This window comes from Mesoplodon mirus (assembly GCF_964341445.2).
Source record: "Mesoplodon mirus genome assembly, chromosome: 12".
Lineage (NCBI taxonomy): Eukaryota > Metazoa > Chordata > Mammalia > Artiodactyla > Ziphiidae > Mesoplodon > Mesoplodon mirus.
In genome coordinates this window covers 67,121,708-67,140,833 of record NC_138988.1, presented here as the reverse complement: position 1 = coordinate 67,140,833, position 19,126 = coordinate 67,121,708, and the positions used below count along the sequence as shown (strand labels likewise).

At 57.8% G+C, this 19,126-nt stretch overlaps 1 protein-coding gene across 4 annotated transcripts in view; it reads left to right on the top strand.

Annotated features, from left to right (window-relative positions):
- Positions 1–19,126, top strand: part of GRM4 (glutamate metabotropic receptor 4) — a gene marked incomplete at both ends in the record, with an annotated part of 106,509 nt that overhangs the window by 20,334 nt on the left and 67,049 nt on the right. For all 4 annotated transcript variants that reach the window (XM_082638743.1, XM_082638740.1, XM_082638742.1 and 1 more), the window contains one exon: positions 18,129–18,345. In XM_082638743.1, the coding sequence (XP_082494869.1) occupies positions 18,129–18,345 (217 nt within the window). The remainder of the gene's footprint in view (positions 1–18,128; positions 18,346–19,126) is intronic.

The window sequence follows — 19,126 nt, the reverse complement described above, 5'->3', positions numbered from 1 at the left end:
GTCCCTCCTCGGGAGGGTGGTTGAGTTATCTGCCGCTCATATGTTTGGCAGAGAGCTGGCGGTGAGACCCAGACTGGGAGCGTGTTCACCGTGGGGCTCCTTCTGGGGGAACCCCTCTGATTGCTGTCGGCAGCCGTGGATCTGCTGAGGCCCTCCAGGAGCTGCTTATAGAACTGTGAGCAGGAGACACTGCCTCCCTGGGGCTAGGGGAGAGGACTCAAAGAAAGGGCCTGTTTAATTTAATTCTGTGTTTTATTGCTCGTTGGATAAATAACCTTCATTGAGATGGAAGGTGGGGGGGGGGTGGACAGGGAAGTTTGATTAATTTCGAGCTGGTTTCTCATTTGTTAATTTTCTCCCAGTTCAGCAGGATTATTAAAACAAATTACCGACACTGCTCTCTCCTCCCTGGGCGGGAGCGGGGCTTGGTTCACAGGAGTGATCCTGCCCCTCTTTTCCACTACAGTTATTTAGGTACGACTTGGGGTGAGGGATGAGGCCTCCCCTGTCTCGGGGTCTCTGGGCGAGGCCCCCATTTCTTCTTGGGGATCTTCACGTCCCTGCAGCCTCATGGAGGTGCTGGGCACCCAGGGAACGGTGGGAGGTGCTGGCCAGCCAGGGCGCTCTCCCTCCAGCAGTGCCAGTTACCTGGGTGGGCTGGGGCCTGGAGTGAGGGACAGGCCTGCCAACTCCAGCCCTCTCCCCAACCCATGGGATCCCAGGGAGCGGGACAGGCGGATGAGCATGGCAGGCGGGCTCACAGTCTCTGGGCTGCCCCTCCCCCTGGTGCCCAGTCCTTCGGTCCTCCTCAACCCCCGCTGACCCTGTCTAGGCTCATCAGCCCTCACCCACCTTGAGCTCTGCCCCTGCCAGGCTGGATCTCCTATTGGTTGGATCAACCCTGCAGAAAAACCGCCCCTTGACGTGTGGTAATGGGCTGGTCAGCACTTTCCTGCTCACTGTGGGCAGTTGAGAGTTCCAGCTGCTTGATGGGCAGCTGGGCAGGGTGGTGACAGTTCAGGGGGTGTTATGAACATTCTTTTGTGCTCCCCAAAATGCACAGTAAATGCTGCCCCTGCCCATCCTGATTATACAGGAGTGTGTGTGTGTGCACGGGCACACACACACACATTCAGGTATATTTAGCACCATGAACCACTGTCAGCATGTGTGCTTGTGTGTCCAGGATGTGTGTGTGGGACTCAGGGCGTGCTTGTGTGAGCTTGTGCTCCTGAATATGGGGGTGGGTGTCTCAGGTACACTCAGGTAGACCTAGTGTGCATGCCTGGCTCAGGGCATGCCATGTGTCTCTAGATGTATCTGTGTGTGACTCATGTAATTCTGTGTGCATAGTGTGTGCTCTCGTGTCTGTGTACCTGGGTGTATGTGGAGTGGGCAGGGGCGAGCACTTTGTGTGTGTGTGTGTGCGCGCGCGACGCCCTCGGCACATGCACGTGAGCGGGTCCTTCGGTTTTGGTGGACTGAATCTGCCGGCTCCTGGCAGGGCTGCCAGGTGTGTCCATGTCTGTGTCCGTGTGTGCATGTTTCCTCCTCCCTGGTCCCTGCCCCCATCGGCTGATACTCTGGAGCATGAGATTGGATTACCTGGACTGTCCACCTGGGCAGGCTGCCCTGAGGGTGACCATGGGGAGACCTGTCTCTGCTTGGCTCCGCGTTGCCTGGGGGACACAGGGGTCCCCTGGAGAGAGGCTGTTCCCTGTGGCCTCCTGACCCTCCACTCCCCCAGCCCGCCCTAAAGGACCTTCTTGCTGTCTTCATCTCCAGGCCTGAGCTGTAGGAAGGGGTGGGTGAAAGAGAGCTGCCAGGCAGGATAGATGGCCCTGAAGCCTGGGCTGGGGGGGCGGGCACCAGCTTGACCTCTAACTCCTGAGGCTGGGCAGTGGGTGTGGGACGCCTCGGCCTCTGTGACCCACAGGCTGTTGAGGCTGCCAATCCTATGAGGCACAGTTCACTCCAGATACTTCCTCCAGGAGAGGTGTGTTATATCAAGTCGAGTGAGAAGGGCCATGGGTCAGGGGACAGGGAGGGCTGTGGGGCTGCTTGAGATGAGCTGTTCAGTGACAGCCTCTCTGAGAAGGTTATGTTTGATCAGAGATGTGAATGAGTGAAAGGGTGTGCTCTGTGGCTCTGCGGGGGGAAAGCCAGCCGGGCAGAGGGCACAGCACGTGCAAAGGCTGTGAGGCTGGACCACGCTTGGGGCTCAGGGGCTGTTTAAGGAGGCCAGTGTGACAAGAGGGAAGTGAGTGGGGGGAGGGTTGTTAAGAGCTGAAGTCAGCCAGGCAGTAGGTGTTGGGGAGATGCTTGGGAGGCTTTGGGCCCTTCTGAATTGTCCCTGCAGGTGCCCGCTGTCTGCTGGGCCTGGCTGTGCCGGGAGACGGGACCCCTCTCCGGGCTCTGCTCCCAGCGGCTGCTCCCAGTGGGACCTGCTGAAGCCCGGGCTCATGGGCAGACCTTTGTCAACTCTCTGGCTTTATGGAGATTCTGGGGCAGGGGCCTGAGTCAGGGGGACCAGGTGGGAGGGGCCAAGATCCGCTCCGGGCTTCCCTCTCAGAGAGGAGTGTCAGCTCAGATCACCAGTTGCTGGAAACTGGGCATGTCCTGCCTGTCCCCTCATTGTCTGGACAGGCCCCAGATGTGCTGGTGGCCCTCGCTGTGGGCTTGGAGGGAGGCCGGGCAGCAGGATGGAAGGGTTCCTGCTCTGGCATTGGTGGGCCTGGGTTTCCATCAGTAGCTGAGGGATTGAGGGCCAACGACTTCTTTCCTGTCTCCAGGTCCTTGCCCATAAAGTGCAGAGAGCAATGTCCACCTGGAAGGGGTGTTGTCAGAATTAAATTAGTGAGGTTAGAAGGCCCAGTCACAGGTCAGACCCCAGAGCAGACCTGAGATGAGCATGGCGGGCAGCTTTCCTGGGTGGTGCCCTCAGGATGGAGGAGAAGTAAGAAGGGAAGTTCCAGGGCCACTGCCTTCATGAGCTGGTACCTTGGTGGGTGCCCGGGACTCATCCCACCTGGGCCGCTGGGGGAACAGCATAGAGCAGGTCCTCAGTACTGGGCAGGACCGTGCTGTCCCCATCCCATCACAGTACCAGGCACACTGTGGGCAGGTGGACTGTGGTCGCTGAACGGAATCAGACATCTGCAGGTTTCTGCAGTAGATGGAAGGAAGCAGAAGGGTCTGGGGAGAGGTTCCCCCCCCAAATCATACCTGCCATCCTTTGAGAGGAGCTGGGCCCTTCCAGGCTGGAGGCCGAATTTCTGGGCTGAGAGGCACAGAGACACCACAACAGAGCTGGGGTGTCTCAGAGGTGATTCAGGTCAATCCTTACTTCCACGGGGAGGTGGCAGAGGCTGATGGCAGGTGGAGCCCAGCGGCGAGAGTTCAGATGCATGTCTTTGGGCAAGTAATTCAGCTTCTCTGGGCCTCGGTTTCCTCACCTGTAAAGTAGGCGGAATGCTAGTACCTTGATGACAGGTGTCTGGTGAGGATGAAATAAATGAGTGCTGAGAACAGAGCCTGGCACATAGTGAGCATTCAGTAAATGTCAGTTATTACTGTGATTGTTATTTTATGATTATTAGATGAGAAACCTGGGGCACAGGATGGAAGAGGGTCTAGTTTGAGGTCACACGATGAGTTAGTGACAGACTAGAATTCAGGCTCTTTCCACCCTGGCCAGATCTCAGAGCGGCAGAAGGTGCCGGCAACGGGGGTGAGAGGCGGGGTAGCTTCCCCTCCGCTCTGGGCTGAGTCCCTGGCCCCTCCTCAACCTGCTATGTCACTGGGGCAGCTGGAGAATCCCCAGGAGCCCAGTTATCTTGAAGGAATGGGCTTGACCCAGAAGAGAAGCGGGCAGCTGACCCGGAGAACTTGTTTGCCTGGCTCCTGGCTTCAGACTCTTCTTTTGGTCTTGGGTGCGTGCAGAGTTCAGGGGAGGGCTCACTGAGAGTTTTGTCACAGAGGGAGACACTTGGAACTGGAGGGATCTGGGGGGGGGGTCATGCTTCTCTCTATCTCCACACACGCCCCTGGGCCAGGCCACCCTCACCTCTTACCTGGACTAGTGCAGTAGCCTTCCCAGTGCACTTGGTGGTTCCCATCTTGCCCTGGATCTGTTTCCAGTACAACCATGTCTCATGCTATATTCTCCCATCCTCTCTGTGTTTTTGCCTTTCCTTGAACCAGCCACAGGGCCTTTGCACCTGTCTCACCTCCATCTGGGTTGTTCTTCCCTCTTTACCTGGGTATTGCCTGCCCATCCTTCAGGTGTCAGCTCACTGCCCCTCCTTGGGTGCCCTGACCAGATTCAGGCCCTTATTCCAGGCTCTCACAGGTGCCCCCCGCACCCCCCACCCCCGACCTCTTCCCAGCCCATCTCAGAGGTTGTGATTATGTATGTTTTGGTGTGTGTATCTGGTTAGAGACCGTCTCTCCCACAGGACTCAGCTCCATGGGAACAGCGGTTTGTCTGCTTTTGCTCACTGTCGTCTCCCCGGTGCCTACCATGGCGCTGGGCACAGAATGAGTGCTCAGTAAATATATTTTATTTTTGTTTAATAAATTTATTTGTTTATTTTTGGCTGCACTGGGTCTTCGTTGCTGCGCACGGGCTTTCTCTAGTTGCGGCGAGTGGGGGCTTCTCTTCGTTGTGGTGTGCGGGCTTCTCATTGCGGTGGCTTCTCTTGTTGAGGAGCATGGGCTCTAGGCGCACGGGCTTAGTTGCTCCATGTGGGATCTTCCCAGACAGGGATTGAACCTATGTCCTCTGCACTGGCAAGCAGATTCTTAACCACTGCACCACCAGAGAAATCCTGTAAATATATTTTAAATGAATGCATGATGGGATGGGAGGCCCATATCACCTCCACCCTTGCCAGGGCCCAGAAACCCTTGTTTTGCAGATGGAGATGGGGCTTCCACAGCAAATGTCCCCCAAGAGGGAACCCTGAGTTAGAACAGCACCCCAGGTACACCTGCATGGGACCCCCTTCTTGAGGGTGCTGGTGAGAGATAGGTCAGAGCCAGGGCCTGCCAGTGCCTGAGGACAGCGGTGGGCGCAGCTAGGAATCAGAGAAGCCCCTGGAGGTTGGCGGTGCCCCCTGCAGGCTGGGTTCTCAGCAGCTGGCTCCATCCCAGGGCCCCGGGAGGCAGTGCTGGGTCAAAGGGGGGCGGGCAGGGGAGAGATGAGCTCTGCAGGTGGCTAGTTGTCAGCCTGCCCTGTGGTCTTGGCTAAATTGCTGCACTTGGCCTACCCATTCCCCTGTCCAGCCCAGGGCTCAGGCTCCCTCATTCCAGTGGGGCCTCCTCCCTGCCAGCCTGGCTGTGGCTGAGCTGCGATATAAATTACCTGGAGTAATGGTGATGTGACTTTTATCGGCTTGTGTGTTCGATAATGTTTGTACATCCCATTATATCATATTATATTAACACAGAGCCATATATTCCACGCAGCGCGGCATATTTACCTGACTTGGGAGAACACTGGGCAGATGCCGTGGTTCATCTCTCGCTGCCTGGCCATGCCCCCATCGCTGGCCGGCAGGACAGTGCCATTACAGATGCTCCAGGGGCACCCCGTTTACTGAGGTCGTCCCGCCCCCGACGCCCGCAGCTTGGGGGTGGGCTCAGCGGGTTCTGTGGAAGAGGCTTCCGGATGTCACCCCCACATCGTGGAGGCCCCGTCCTCTGTCCTTACCTTGTGAGTCCAGGGCTCATTAAACCTCCATTGAACAGATGTGGAAACTGAGGCTTGGACACGGGAAGTGTGTATGCAAGAGATGTGGTGAGGGAAGGCCAGGAGCAAGGACTCTTGGCTCCCCATCCTGGCTGCTTCCCAGGGGCAGGGATGGTGTGGACACAGGGCAGGAGGCTGGCAAGGTAAATGGAGTATGTGCCAGGCGGGGCGTAGGGGTGAGAATGCCCAGGTGCCGGAGTCAGACAGACCTGGGTTCAAATCCTGCCTTGCCACTTGCTGTGTGATTTTGTTTCCATATTTTCTTGGGCCTCAGTTGTCTTATCTGCAAAATGAAGGTAATAATAACATTCACTTCGTGGGGTTGTTGTGTGCAGATTAAATGAGAGAATCCCTGTGGAGTGCTGGGCGCGGTGTAGGAGCTTCTGAAACGGTAGCTCCTGGGCCTGCTTGGATTCCGCTAATACCTGCGCAGCCTCCTGCCTGCTGCTGTCCCACCCGGCTCTCAGGATGCCCAGCCCCAGCCCGGCCGGTTCTGAGTGCCCGGTCCCTGCTCAGCCGCACCCTCACCTCGGTGCCCTGGGGTACGGCAGCCCCCTGGGCTGGTCCCGAGCCCCTGCCCCTTGGACACTTGGATGTGGCCTGGTGCCCAGTGCTGCCCGGCTCCCTGGCCCACAGGCAGCCTCATGGCATGGAGAAAGCCCAGCTTGGCCATCAGGTGGGCCTGGGTGTGGCTCCCGGCCCCAACGCTAGGTGACCCCAGGCACGGGCCTCAGCTCTGAGCTGCAGCCTCTCGTGTCAATCAGGGCGAAGGAAACCTTCATGCTCCCTCAGGGTGTGGTGAGAATCAACAGGAGAGTCTGTATCAGTAGCTGCCGCACCTGGTATGTATCAGACACAAAGTAATGGCTCCTGGCAGCTTGGATGTTTGTACCTCTTTCCAAGCTTTCATGTCTGTTGACAGAGGCCGGTTCTCACCACTGTGCCCACTGGACAGATGCGGAGACTGAGGCTCACAGGGGCGGTGACTTGCCTGCAGTGTTGCAGCGAGGCAGTGGGCAGAGGGTGTGGTGGCCTGCTTCTCACCTCTGGAAACCTGGGCTTTGGGCCCTTCTAGGAGAAGGGGGTGCAGGCACTGCAGCCCCATGGGGCTCCCCTGGCCCCCACCGTTCCCCCCCAGACTCTGGGTTCCTCCATCCCTCGGCTTCCCCCCACATGTCACTCTTGACAAGCTTACGGAGTCAGCATGTAAAACCTGCAAAAGTGAGTGTAATTTATTGATCTAAATTTTGCTTATGAAATAGGACAAGTGCTGATTTGAGGATCTTGTTTCCTCTCGCCCTTACGCTGCCTGCTCCCCCGCCCGCTCTTACCTGCGGTAATTCCCCCGAGCCTGCGTCAGAACCCGCTCCTTTGTCAGCCCCACGAGGCTCTCCACTCTACGCCCTCTATTCTTTTCCAGGCTCCGTGCCTTATCGGCGCCCCCCCTTTTTTCCTGGGCTCCTAAGAAAACATATAATGTTTAAAAGGGTGAGACAAGGTACTGAATAAAGCACTTTCTGGGGAAATATTTGTTCAAAGGCGTGTTGCCTGCATCTGTCTGGTTCTCTCCTGGAAAACATAATTCAGAGCAGGCCTGGAAATTAATCCCCTTGCTTTCCTGATAAGAGGGTGGGTGGCTACCCGGGAAGGGGAGGCATAGGTGGGTGGGGGATGGTCCCCCAACGAGTGCCTTCTAGGATATCACTGTGAAATCAGGGGGATAGGGCGCCAGGAGGTGCATGAGCTGAGCCCTGGGGTGGGAGGAGGGATACCTCAGAGCATCTTCCGTGAGCAGGGTGCTGCTGTGGAGCGGCCCCCTTCCACAGAGCAATGCCCTCCACTTACCCAGGTGAAGTGTCAGACCATGTAAGAATCAGAACTCGGTCGTCTCTGTCACCTTGGCAAGGCCCCAAGGCTCTGAGCCTCGGTTTCCTCGCCTGTCTAAGGTGCTTGGGACCCTGCTGAGCTTGTCCTCAGGCTGGCTGTGTGGAGGCAATGAAGTGGCTCCTGCGTTTATTGAGCCAAGTTCTGTGCCAGTCATCCGAGGACACAGTGGGGAATAAAAAAAGGCCCCTGGATTCATGGAGCTGATGTTTTAGGGGGAGGCGGATAATAAATGAAATAAGCAAGTAAATCTAGAGCATGTTAGAAAGTGATCATTATTATGGGGAGAATCAAAGCAAGGGAGGTGGAGATGGGGTGCAGGAGAGGGACGCTGGATTGGTATTAAATAGGGTGGTCTGAGAAGGTGATGTTTGAGTAGTCTTGAAGGGAAGGATGTGAGAGAGCGAGCCACATGGGTCTCTGGGGAGACCTGGGGGAAGAGCAGTCAGGCAGCGGGAACAGCCAGTGCAAAGGCCCTGAGGCAGAGTGTGCCTGGCATGTTCAAGGGAACAGCAAAGAAGGCCAGTGTGGCTGGAGCCACGTGAGCAAGGCCAGGATGGTAGCTGGAGATGAAGTCAGAGGTAATGTGTTGAAAGTGCTTTGTTAAAATGCCAAGTGTTGTTGATCATTTTGACAGATGGCCCTAAGCTGAGCAGTAAAGGGCGTTTTATTAGCACCCAGCAGGGGCTCCCAGAAGAAGGCTGGTGTGTGAGTTTCTCAGGAGGAGGGGAGACCTGTTATCTCTCCTGTCTTCTGCCACCTTAAAGATTTCAGTCCTTCCACCTGCAAGATGATACGAACTCTTCCCATACTATTTCCCCATTACGATGCCAGCAGGAAAAAGATGCCCCTTGTGACTGTGGGGCCGTGCTGTGGGTGGGAGGTAGGTGAGGGTCCTGGTGAGGGGCCCTGACCTGGGCGGTGGGGCCCTGGTGGCAGTGGAGGGACCTACACATGCTGGCTGTGCCTGGGCCTCGGGGGGAATCAGGGGCCATGAACCCACTCTCTGGCAGCCATGGGTGGGGTTGGTGACCCTAATTAAAAGCTTGGATCCAAAAGGCTTGATGATGGAATTTCTAATTAAATCAATTGCATCTCGTCTGGGAGACCGAGGTTTGCATATGATAAGCATGAAATTAATAATTATGTTCAGAAATTAGCTGTTGCTCAAAGCAGAGCCATTTACACAACCCTCTGGGGCCCCTGGCCCCCTCCCCTGCCCAATCCTTTGTGACGGGGACAGATGGACCACTTCAGCCCATAGTGTGATAGCCAGGAGCGGAGGTGGTGGCTGAGCACAGAGGGGTGGTAGGGCTGGCTCTCTGTGGCTGCTGCGGCCACAGTTGATGTGGGCGGCCCTCCTTGTCACTGGAGGCTACTGCCGTCACCCTCAGATTCTCTGTGTGTGTGTGTACGTTACGTGTATGTGTAGGCCCACTTGTGAAGTGGGGAGGCTGAAGTTTTACCTGACAGTAAAATGGGCTCTGGAGCTCATCCCTCTGGGTTCAGATCATAGCTCAATCACTAGCTGTGTGCCCTTGCACAAGTTACTTAATGTCTCTGTACCTAAGTTTTGGGAAAATGGGGAGAATAAGCGGGCCCACTTCATATACAGTTATTGTAAGTTTAAAGGTGTTAGTCCTATAAAACCACTTTGCACAGTTCTTGGCACACAGTAAGCACTCAATAAATGCTCATTCTCAGGATGACGATGATTACATCTGTACGTGTGTGTGTGTGTGTGTGTGTGTGTGTGTGTGTGTGTGTGAATTCAGTTCAGCCCAAGCCAGCCTGTGATGGGTGTGAACCAGACACATCCAGGCTCTTGAAGTGGAGGTAAATAAGACCCATTCCTTGCTCTCCTGGAGCGAGAGCTTACGCCCCCTGTGTCTGTCAGCATCAGGAGGAGGTGCTGCAAGAACAAACAGCCCCCGCATCTCTGTGGCTTAAAATACGTAAACTGAACACTTGTTATGTTACATGTCCACATGATTTGGCTGAGTACTCTGCCCACCTCCTCAGGGACCAGGCTGGCCTGGAACATTGCTGGTCATGGTAGCAGGGGGAACATGTACCCTGTAGGGTCTCACAATGGCAATGAGATGCTCTGGCCTCGAAATGGTAGCATTTTCTGCTCCCATCTCAGTGGCCAGAACATGGCAGGTGGCCCCGGCCAAGCATGAGGGGCAGGTGGTTGGATTTTGCCAGGTGCCAGGAGGTCAGGGAGCTGGAAGTGTCTCTAAGGACCAGCACCCATGTTAGTCACGTGCGGGCTCATTTAATGTCATCTCTCCTGCTGGAATGTCAGCTCCATGAAAGCGGGGATTGGTCTCTGTGTGTTTGCCCCAGTGCCAAAGATTGTGCAAGGTGCTTAGTAGGTGCTCAGGGAAGCACTGAGTGAGTGAATTCATGATGGAATCAACAGAGTTCCTGAGGTGTATGGGTGGGCTGGGAGCCTGTGGGGGGAGGGGAGGCTGGTGGCTACAGGGTGGCCCAGGCGAAGGGACCACGTGGCTTGTGGGTAGATTTCACTGTCTTTTAAGATAGCACTTGCAGCCTTGGAGACTGATGTCCATTTCTCAGTCAAGGAGGGGAAAGACTGCTGGCCTGAGGGGCCTGTGTGACTCGGGCAGAGGAGGACACCCCATCTCCGGGCCTGGGGAGGGGTCAGAGCCGGGGAGGCCGAGTGCCCTGGGCAGCAAGAGGGGCAGAAGGCCTAGTCAGGGCGCCCAGGGTGGGCTGGGCAGGCTGATGGACTGTGCTGGGGCAGAGGTCGGCGGGCCCAGGCCAGGCCGGGGCACATGGCCCGGCCCCCAGTGACCCGGTGCTTGGGGTCCGGAGCTGGCGGCTGGGCTGTGTCTGCAGGGTAGTGGGATCTGATTGATGACGGCGTCCTGAAGTGAGTCGCCCCGGGCCGTCCTGGCCTGGATTCCCACAGGGTCTGTGGGAAAGTGGCCGGTGGCCCCCAAATGGCCCAGTGGGTTGGGGGGAAGGTGGTTGTTGAGGGGAAAGACCCCATCATGTGGCTGGGATGAGGCCCAGGGCAGCTGGCAGACCATCCTTCCACCTAGGGCCCATCCCAGCCCTTCCACAGACCACGCTGACCACAGACCACCCAGACGCCAGCCCAGCCCCCCTGCCCAGGGCATCCCCCACTTTCCAGGCTTTGGAAGCCTGCTTCTCTGCTCTTGAACCCTGGGGTCCCTCTCAAGGGTCGGGCTGGGTGAGGACTGAGGGCAGGTGCCCCTCTGCGTGCTGGGTCCCCCCACTGCACCCCCCTCTGCCATACCACAATTCCTTCACCTGATTGCCCTTCCCAGCTGCCTTGAACTCCCCCTGACCCCCCTCTCTGCACCGCCCCATTTCTCCTCTTCAATCTGTCTACACCCTCAACCCACCCTGCCAGCCTCTGCTCTCTCCTCAGGACCCACAGTCTGACTCTCCCTGCAGTGAATCCCTGTTGCCCCCAACCCGGCACCTTCAGCCTGGAGGCATTTCACTCCGAGGACCTCCTCCCCCCACCCCCCCAGCAGGCTGGTTCTCTGAAGGTGGGTTATTTATTTATTTTTTAAAAATAAATTTACTTACTTATTTTTGGCTGTGTTGGGTCCTCGTTCGCGGGTTTTCTCTAGTTACGGTGAGCGGGGTGCTACTCTTCTCTGCGGCGCACAGGCTTCTCATTGCGATGGCTTCTCTTGTTGCAGAGCACGTGCTCTAGGCACTCAGGCTTCAGTAGTTGTGGCGCACGGGCTTAGTTGCTCCACAGCATGTGGGATCTTCCCGGACCAGGGCTCGAACTTGTGTCCTCTGTGTTGGCAGGCGGATTCTTAACCACTGCGCCACCAGGGAAGCCTGGAAGATGGGTTATTTAAATCCGTGTCTTCAGCACCTGGCTGAGAGGAGGTGGTCGCTGATCCACAAGGGTATGGGGGGCGCCTACTGTGTGCCTGGCTCTCAGTGAGATGCCCTCCTGGCCCCGAGGCCCCGGGGAGGGAGAGAGGTGGGCTGGCAGCACCTCTGCTCCTCCCGGGCACCGTCTCTGCAGCAGAGGGTGCGTGGCTCAGGCCGTGAGAGCGGTTGGGTGGGAGACGACGGCGCCCCAGGCCTTTGGAAGCTGGCCTTCTGCCCTCTCGCCGGCTCTCTGAACCATACATTCCTGCCTGAGCAGCTTTCATGTACCTAAAACCTGGCTGGCTGCCTTTTATCTGCAAAGAAAACAGCCGATGCTGAGAGCTGGGCAGTCGAGGCCTCATGCAGCCAGGATCAGAAGGGCAAGGAGCAGGCAGCCACCCCGGGGTCTCACCTGCCCCATGCAGGGTCCTCTGCTCCCCGAGTGAGAGGGGCTGCGCCAGGCAGGTGGGGGTCCTGGGGTCTGCCTGGGTCCCGGCCTGGGTCGGGCTGGTGGCCAGAGGGGGCTTCAGGATCCCAGCCTCAACCTGTGGCTGCCCGGCCTGGCTTGTGGGTGGAACAGAAAGAGCAGAGTCGGCTGGGAGGGTGTGCAGGGTCTGAGGCCAGGAGTGGGGGACGGTGAACAGGGAGGCAGGGGAGCTGGGTCTGTGCTTTGTTTCTGATTTCTCCTGGCTCTGATACTCAGAGGGCACTTTCATCTGTCCGAGCCTCAGTTTCCTCATCTGAAAAATAGGCACAACAGTCCCAGTCTTGCCTCCCTCTCTAATAATATCTAGTATTTGCTGAGGGCCCCCATGTGCTGGGCACAGTTTTCAGCCCTGTGTGCGTTCTCACTAATGCAGTCCTTTCTGTTGTTTCTGTGACTGCTTTATAGGGGTGGAAACTGAGGCCCAGAGAGGCTGCCTGCTTGCCTAAGGTGGCACAGCTGGATGGCAAAGCTGGGTGGCACAGCCCTGGGCAGGTTGGCTCCAGAGAGTGCTGAGGCAAGGGTTAGGGAAGAGGAGGGAGGAGGAGGGGCTTTTAAACACTCACGCTCACAGGAAGAGGGTTGGGATTCCTGTCAGGTGGCCCTAGGTGTCCGGTGATGGCCCTGGACATCCAGCTGCTTGGCTTGGGGTTCCCCAGGCCTTGCACAGGTCAGGGTGGGGGGTTCACCCCTGACTGCTGTGAACAAAACCCTGGCCTTGGCAAAGCACTGGCCTTCAGAGGCTGTGGGGACTGGGCCCTTGGGGCACTCTGAGATGTTGGGCAGCTTGCTTATCCCCCGACACTTCTCTGGATGGGGTGGGATGGGGACCGGCCACTCTCAGGGGGTCCTCAGATTCTGCTGGTTGGGGAGCCAGTGACCCAGAGCCTGAGCTATTGGCACCTGGGGCACCACCTGCATCCCAGCCAGTGTCTCTGTGCCCCGGGGGGTGTTTGGGGCTGCTGGCCAGGCCTGGAGCAGGTTCAGAACAGATTCAGGTTGGAACACACAGATACACATGCATGTACATGCTTACGCACACGTGCATACATGTACATCCACGTGTTCTCTCTGCCTAAAAAGCCCTCCTTCCAATACCTACGGGCTGCCTCCTTCACCCCCTTGGGGTCTTGACTCACATGTCACCCTGCCAGAGGGGCTTCCCTACGCCTTCTCCCTAACAGTCCCCTGAACTCCCCTGATTCCTTTTTTCTCCTGGGCCCCATCCCCATCTAGCAGCCCTGCATCGCCTTTCCATCGCCTGCCCCTGTCTACATGGGGTGCCCCACGGGGCAGTGTCCACCGCCTACCCCTGCTCTCAGAGCTGTGCCTGGCAGGTCGTTGGCGCTCAGTGACTATTGGTAAGAGGAATAAATCAACGAGTGTGCCGTGTGCTCAGGGCACGTGCTCCAGCATGTGCTCGCACGTGCTCATGTCACACAAACACACATGTGCTTGACATTCATCTTCATTGTTGCTCAAGCCCGGAAGCAGCTTTTGTCTTTCCCATGTGGCAGGGACCTCCTTGTCACTCCAGAAGCCAGAGAGAGAGAGAGAGAGAGGGAGGGAGAGAGAGTGTTTATTCATGTATTTCCCCCTTCAGTCACTCACCCCTTTCGTACTTTTGTAAGCATGAGGCTCTGCTGGGTGCCAGCTGCAGACACACTGTGTGCCACTCATGGGCATCCCACTTGCCTCCTCCCCAGGCTGTCCCCGAGATGCAGTGAGTGTTGGGTTTAGGGGTGGGATGAGCCCAGTTCCCCTCGGTGTCTCCCCAGCAGCCTTGCCCAGCACAACGCGGGGCGCCTCAGAGCGCTTGTTGAATTGATAAGTTGGCCAAATACCTAACGCCTGGGAGGACGGGGAGGATGTGCTCGGTGCCCCTGGAGCAGCCCGACTTGGTGCTGTGGGAGGTCTGAGCAGGCTCTCTGGAGGATGAAGGCTCCTGGGGGGCTGCTTGGAGGAGGTGGCACTTGAGCTGGGCCTTGATGCACCAGGAAGATTTGGATGTGGGGAGATGAGGTCTTGGGCTTTGTGGGCAGAGGACGGCAGGTAGAGAGGAAAGAGAAACAGGCGAACAGATGGCCCCAGAGGAGGACAGCCGTCATTGGTCAGGGCTGCTGGAGTCTGACTTCTTGCTGACTCTTGTCCCATGAGGGTGCAATAGGAAGGTGTAGCAGCCCCAGCACCTGGAACAGTGCCCAGCACACAGTTGGCGCTCTAACTGTTGGGTGACAGCAAGAGGGAGGCAGAGAGGGAGGAGCTGGCCGGGGGACAGGATGGGCATGGCTGTTGTGAAGGAGAGGAATGTTTTCTGAGGAGAATGTTAATCCAGCACCTCCCTCCCTCTCGGCTGGGCTGCGGGGACAGTGAGAGCTGCGGAGATGCCAGAGCCCCACTCGGGCCAGGTTCTCACAACCCCCCTGCCCATGGGGTCCCCAGGGCGGTCCTTGCCTCTGCCCCTCCACTCCAGGCTGGGGTGGGGACGGGAGGGAGGGGAGCTTGGGGGGACCTGCCAGCCCCAGGAGGTGTCCCCACTAAGCAATAACTCTGTGACTACAGGGAGAGAGCTGGGGGTGGGAGGGGGAGGCACCAGGGACAGTCCTAGAGGGTAAAAACAGAGAGAGAGCTGCCAGGAGGAAGTGCAGGGGGAGGGATAATAACCCATATCAGAGCTAACCCTTGAGTGCTGACTGCCCGCCAGGCGCTGCCCCTAGCACCTCCTGTGAGTTCCCACACATGACCCTCACAACCTTATGAGAAAGGGATTGGAATTATTCCCATTTTGCAGAGGAGGAAACTGAGGCCCAGAGAGGTGAAGTAACCTGCCCCAGGTTTCCCAGCCGGTGCATGGCAGACCTGGGATTTGAACCTGAGCAGTTTAACTCCCAAATCACTGCTTCAGGCCATCCTCTTGGGCACCTCAGGAGGGCCTGGAGCTGAGGAGGGAGCCTGCAGGGGCGGGGTAGGAGGAGCTGGCAGAGGCGATGTTTAAGAGGATGCTGGCTTATTCCCTGGACCCTGTTCAGGAAGCTGGTTCTACTCCTCCGCAACCCTCATCATCTCGGGGCAGGGTCCCTGTTCCAGGATCTCAGGAATGGTTGGGGGCAGCGCGGGGGCCCCCACTGGGCTTCAGAAATCAGAGGCCCTGAGCACTCCTGCAGGCTGGCACACACACACACCTGCAGGAGCCCCATGCTTGCCCCTCCCACCCTTTATGGGAATGAGGGTGTGCAGGGGGCAGGGTCGGCGCCTGGTCTGAAGCCGGCTGACGCAGGCTGAGCTCACTGGGGGAGGCTCTGAGTCCCGGGACCTGGACAGCCACCTGTCCATCTGCTATCCCTGCCCAGGCCGAGTGCCCGGATGAGAGGGGAGGGGGGAGGTGGCTTGGAAGGAGGACCGAGGGATGAGAAGTTGCCTCGTGTGAGCTGCTCTGGCCCGTTCTGCCACCAGCCCCGTTCTGCTGCCCCTCCTCTGAGCGGGCACTTTTGACTCCGGCCCTATGGCCCTGTGTTGGGAGAACACATCAGAAGTAGGAGAGAAGCTGCTTCTAATCAGGAGGCGAGTGGATTTCTGGGTGTGTGATTAGGGCTGGCAGAGGTGAGCTGGCAAACAAACAAACACGGCCATCTTCTCTCAGGGACCTGCTGTGGTGGCCCTGCATCTCCATTGCCAGCTCCAGATTCAGGGTGCTTCTCTTCAGAGGGATGACCCCAAGGGTGACATTTATTTTGTTCTGTTTTACTGTCAACAATGTTAAATGTAGACATTTCAGACACGCACAAAAGTACAACAAACAGAGCAGTGTACCTTCATGTCCACACCAGTCAACAGTTGTCAGCTCTTGGCCAGTGTTATTTCTTCTTCGTGTTCCCACAGCGATTCTTTTGAAGCAAATCCCAGACCTCATCATATCACTTCATGCCTAAATATTTTAGTACCTATCTCTGAAATGGTGGGTCTCAACTGGGGACAGTTTTGTCTCCCGGGGGACATTTGGCAATGTCTAGAGACATTTTTGGTTGTCACAACTTGGGGAGGGGTGTGCTACTGGCATCTAGTGGGTAGGGGACAAGGGCGCGGCTAAACATCCTACAAGATGCAGGACAGCCCGCCAACAAAGAATCACACCCCACTCCCCTCCGCAAGCGTTAACAGTGCTGAGGTGGGGAAACCACACTCTAAGAGCTAGGGACTCAAAAACCAGCCAGCCAACCGCAGCTATAATACCATCATCAGACCTTAAAAATAACGATACTCTTTGAATGAATCATCAAATGTCCAACCAGAGTCCGCATTGTAGCGGGTGCTGCTTTCATGCTAAGTGCCCTCCAGGGCCGAGAGGACTGGGCTAGTTTTCAGACACTGCTGACTCAGGCAGGCAGCGGGACACATGTGCTCTGGGACATTCCAGTGAGGTTTGCTTTCTAAACACGTGCTGTATTTGCGTGGTTCTACGTGGAAAACATACAGAGAGTCTAAGGTGGAAGATCCTGCCCAACCCCACCTCTAGCCCCTGGCTGTCTCCCGGGAGGCAGCTTTGCCCCTGTTTAGTTTCAGAGCAGGTTGAGTACATACCCCAGTGGAAGGTGGACCCCCCCCACTGTCCCTGGGGATAGGCACACCCTAGGCAGAGGCCAGGTGGGCAAACCCATGTGCAGGGGGCTCCCGGAGTCCTCTGGCTCCCGGAATATTTTCTCACCCTCAGTTGCCATGTGGACTAAAATTCTGGCCATTAATTTTTTTCTGCCAGGATTGAATCTTAATTATTCCTTAGGGGGAATCAATCTTCGATTTGACATCAGCCCAGATCAGTATGCCCAGCCCTTCACCCTGTCACCGTGGACGACTGAGAGCAGGGTAAAGGGCACACAGGAAGGGTACATGTCAGTGTGGACCAAGGCAGGGGGTGGAGAGCACGGGCCACGGGCCGGTCCTGGGGAGCCGGGGCAGACGAGAGCCCTGTGAGGAGGGCACCTGGGATGTGGGTGGGGGGAAGGTGAGGGAGGCTCAGGAGGGTCCACACGACCCCTTTCACGTCCCTTCTGGATGTTGGATGTCAACCACAGGAGGAAGGGCAGCTTGAGAGCTCCGTGTCCCACCTTTGCCTGGGGGGCCAGGTGGGAGGTGTGAGGGCAGGAAGGTGCCCTGTGACTGGGGGAGCCGGGCTGGGGCCAGGAGGCCCGGAGTCTGCCATTGAGAGGCTGTGGCACCGGGTGGGCCCTGTGTCCCAGGCTGCGGAGAGAGGGTTTCCCGGAGGCCCCAGTCTCTCTGGCCTTCTGGGATTCAATCTGTGGGGTGGGGCGAGGGCTGCGGGAATTGGAACCTGGGCTCTGTCCCCTCTGAGCTGGGCAGGAGGAAGGAGCCTGGGCCCAGAGGGAGCTGTGGGGATGGGGTCTGCTGGGTGGTGACAAGAAAGGCTGCCTGGGGGCAGGGAGTGGACCAGATAAACCCTCAGGCCCCTCTTACCACCCTCATCCCCACCCCATCCCCATTCCCACTCCATCCCTGGGCCAACCATCTGTCGATTCTCTCCAGCTGGGATGTTCCAGCTCTTTATGTAAATTGAGGCACCCAGAGGATCCCGTGGTGTGTGTGTGTGTGTGTGTGTGTGTTAGCACGTGCGTGTATGTGTGTACAGGCATGTGCGTTATCCCCTAGGACTCTGGGGTGTGTGCGTGTGTGTTATTGAGGGACCACCGGTCACAAGACCCAGGTGAGGTGGGCTGGGAGACTTTCTAGAGGAGGGCTTGATGCTGACATGCCTCTCACTTCTCCTGCTGGGAGTGCGGAGAGGCCTGGGGAGAGACGGGAGCAGGGGAGCTGAGTGGGGGTAGGAGGCATTGGGACCCTGGGTAGAGCCAGGGGCGGGGCTGACCAACCATTTGCCCACCCTCTCTGGGCTTCAGCTTCCTCCTCTGTCAAGTGAGGCTGGGACCTATTCAGCCCATGTCAAGGGGTCTCCCCCAGGACGAGAGGAGGCGGTGCCCATGGGAAGGGCTGGGGGTGGTGGTCCCAAGGCCATGGGATGGGAGGCAAGTTGGGGTGTAGGGGCTGGTGCTGGCCGGGCAGGGTGAGGTGCCAGCCGCCCCCATCAGTGGCCCCTCTCGCCCCCAGATCCCCCAGATCAGCTACGCCTCCACAGCCCCCGACCTGAGTGACAACAGCCGCTACGACTTCTTCTCCCGTGTGGTGCCCTCGGACACGTACCAGGCCCAGGCCATGGTGGACATCGTCCGCGCCCTCAAGTGGAACTACGTGTCCACGCTAGCCTCGGAGGGCAGCTACGGTGAGAGTGGCGTGGAGGCCTTCATCCAGAAGTCCCGTGAGGACGGTGAGTCCGGCGCCTGCCTTCAGGGTTGTGCTTGGGGACGGGGGGATGTCACAGCGTGGTGGCCGAGCACTGCTCAGGAGCCGCTCCCTGGGTTCTGCCTTGGGCTCTCCTGCCCCGGGCCACCCCCTCATGGGCCTGGGTCTCTCCTCTGAGCCTGTGGCCTTGTGGGTGGGTGGCTGGGTGACTGCTGGGGGCTGAGGGTGGATGTGAATGACTTTTGTGGACATGGCTGGGCAGACGGAGGGACTGTCAATATTCCCAGCATGGGAGCTGATGGAACAGCCCCTGTTCTCAGGCAGAGAGGAGGAGAAGGAGGTGGGGATGGAGGTGGGCTTGTTCAGTGGGGTCTCAGGGGCCCAGGAGCCAGAGGCCAACTAGCAGCTTCTTGGAGCAAGAATTTGTTTGAGGGACTGGGAATTCAGAATCCTTAAACTTGGGCCATGTGGTGAGGGGCAGGGGCTGCGGTGGGGCTGTGCCGGCCTCAGGGAAGTAGGTGCCCTGTGGGTGGGATTCGGGAAAGGGTGGGAAAGTGACTTGCTCTCCTCGGATCCTCCCCACTTACCACAGGCCCCCTTGCCCCGCCGAGCTCACTGTGTTCCTGAGTTGCCATCCTCAAAGTGATAAAGCTTCTAGATATCAGCAAGCAAGGAGAGGCTAAGCAAGCAAGGGTTACCTCCATGGCAGGCCCAGACCTGGGCCTCTGGCCGGTCCTTTCCGATGGTCACACTGAGGCAGGACAGCCTGCGTGGGACTGTGTGTGGGGGGGCGTCCAGGGCAGCAG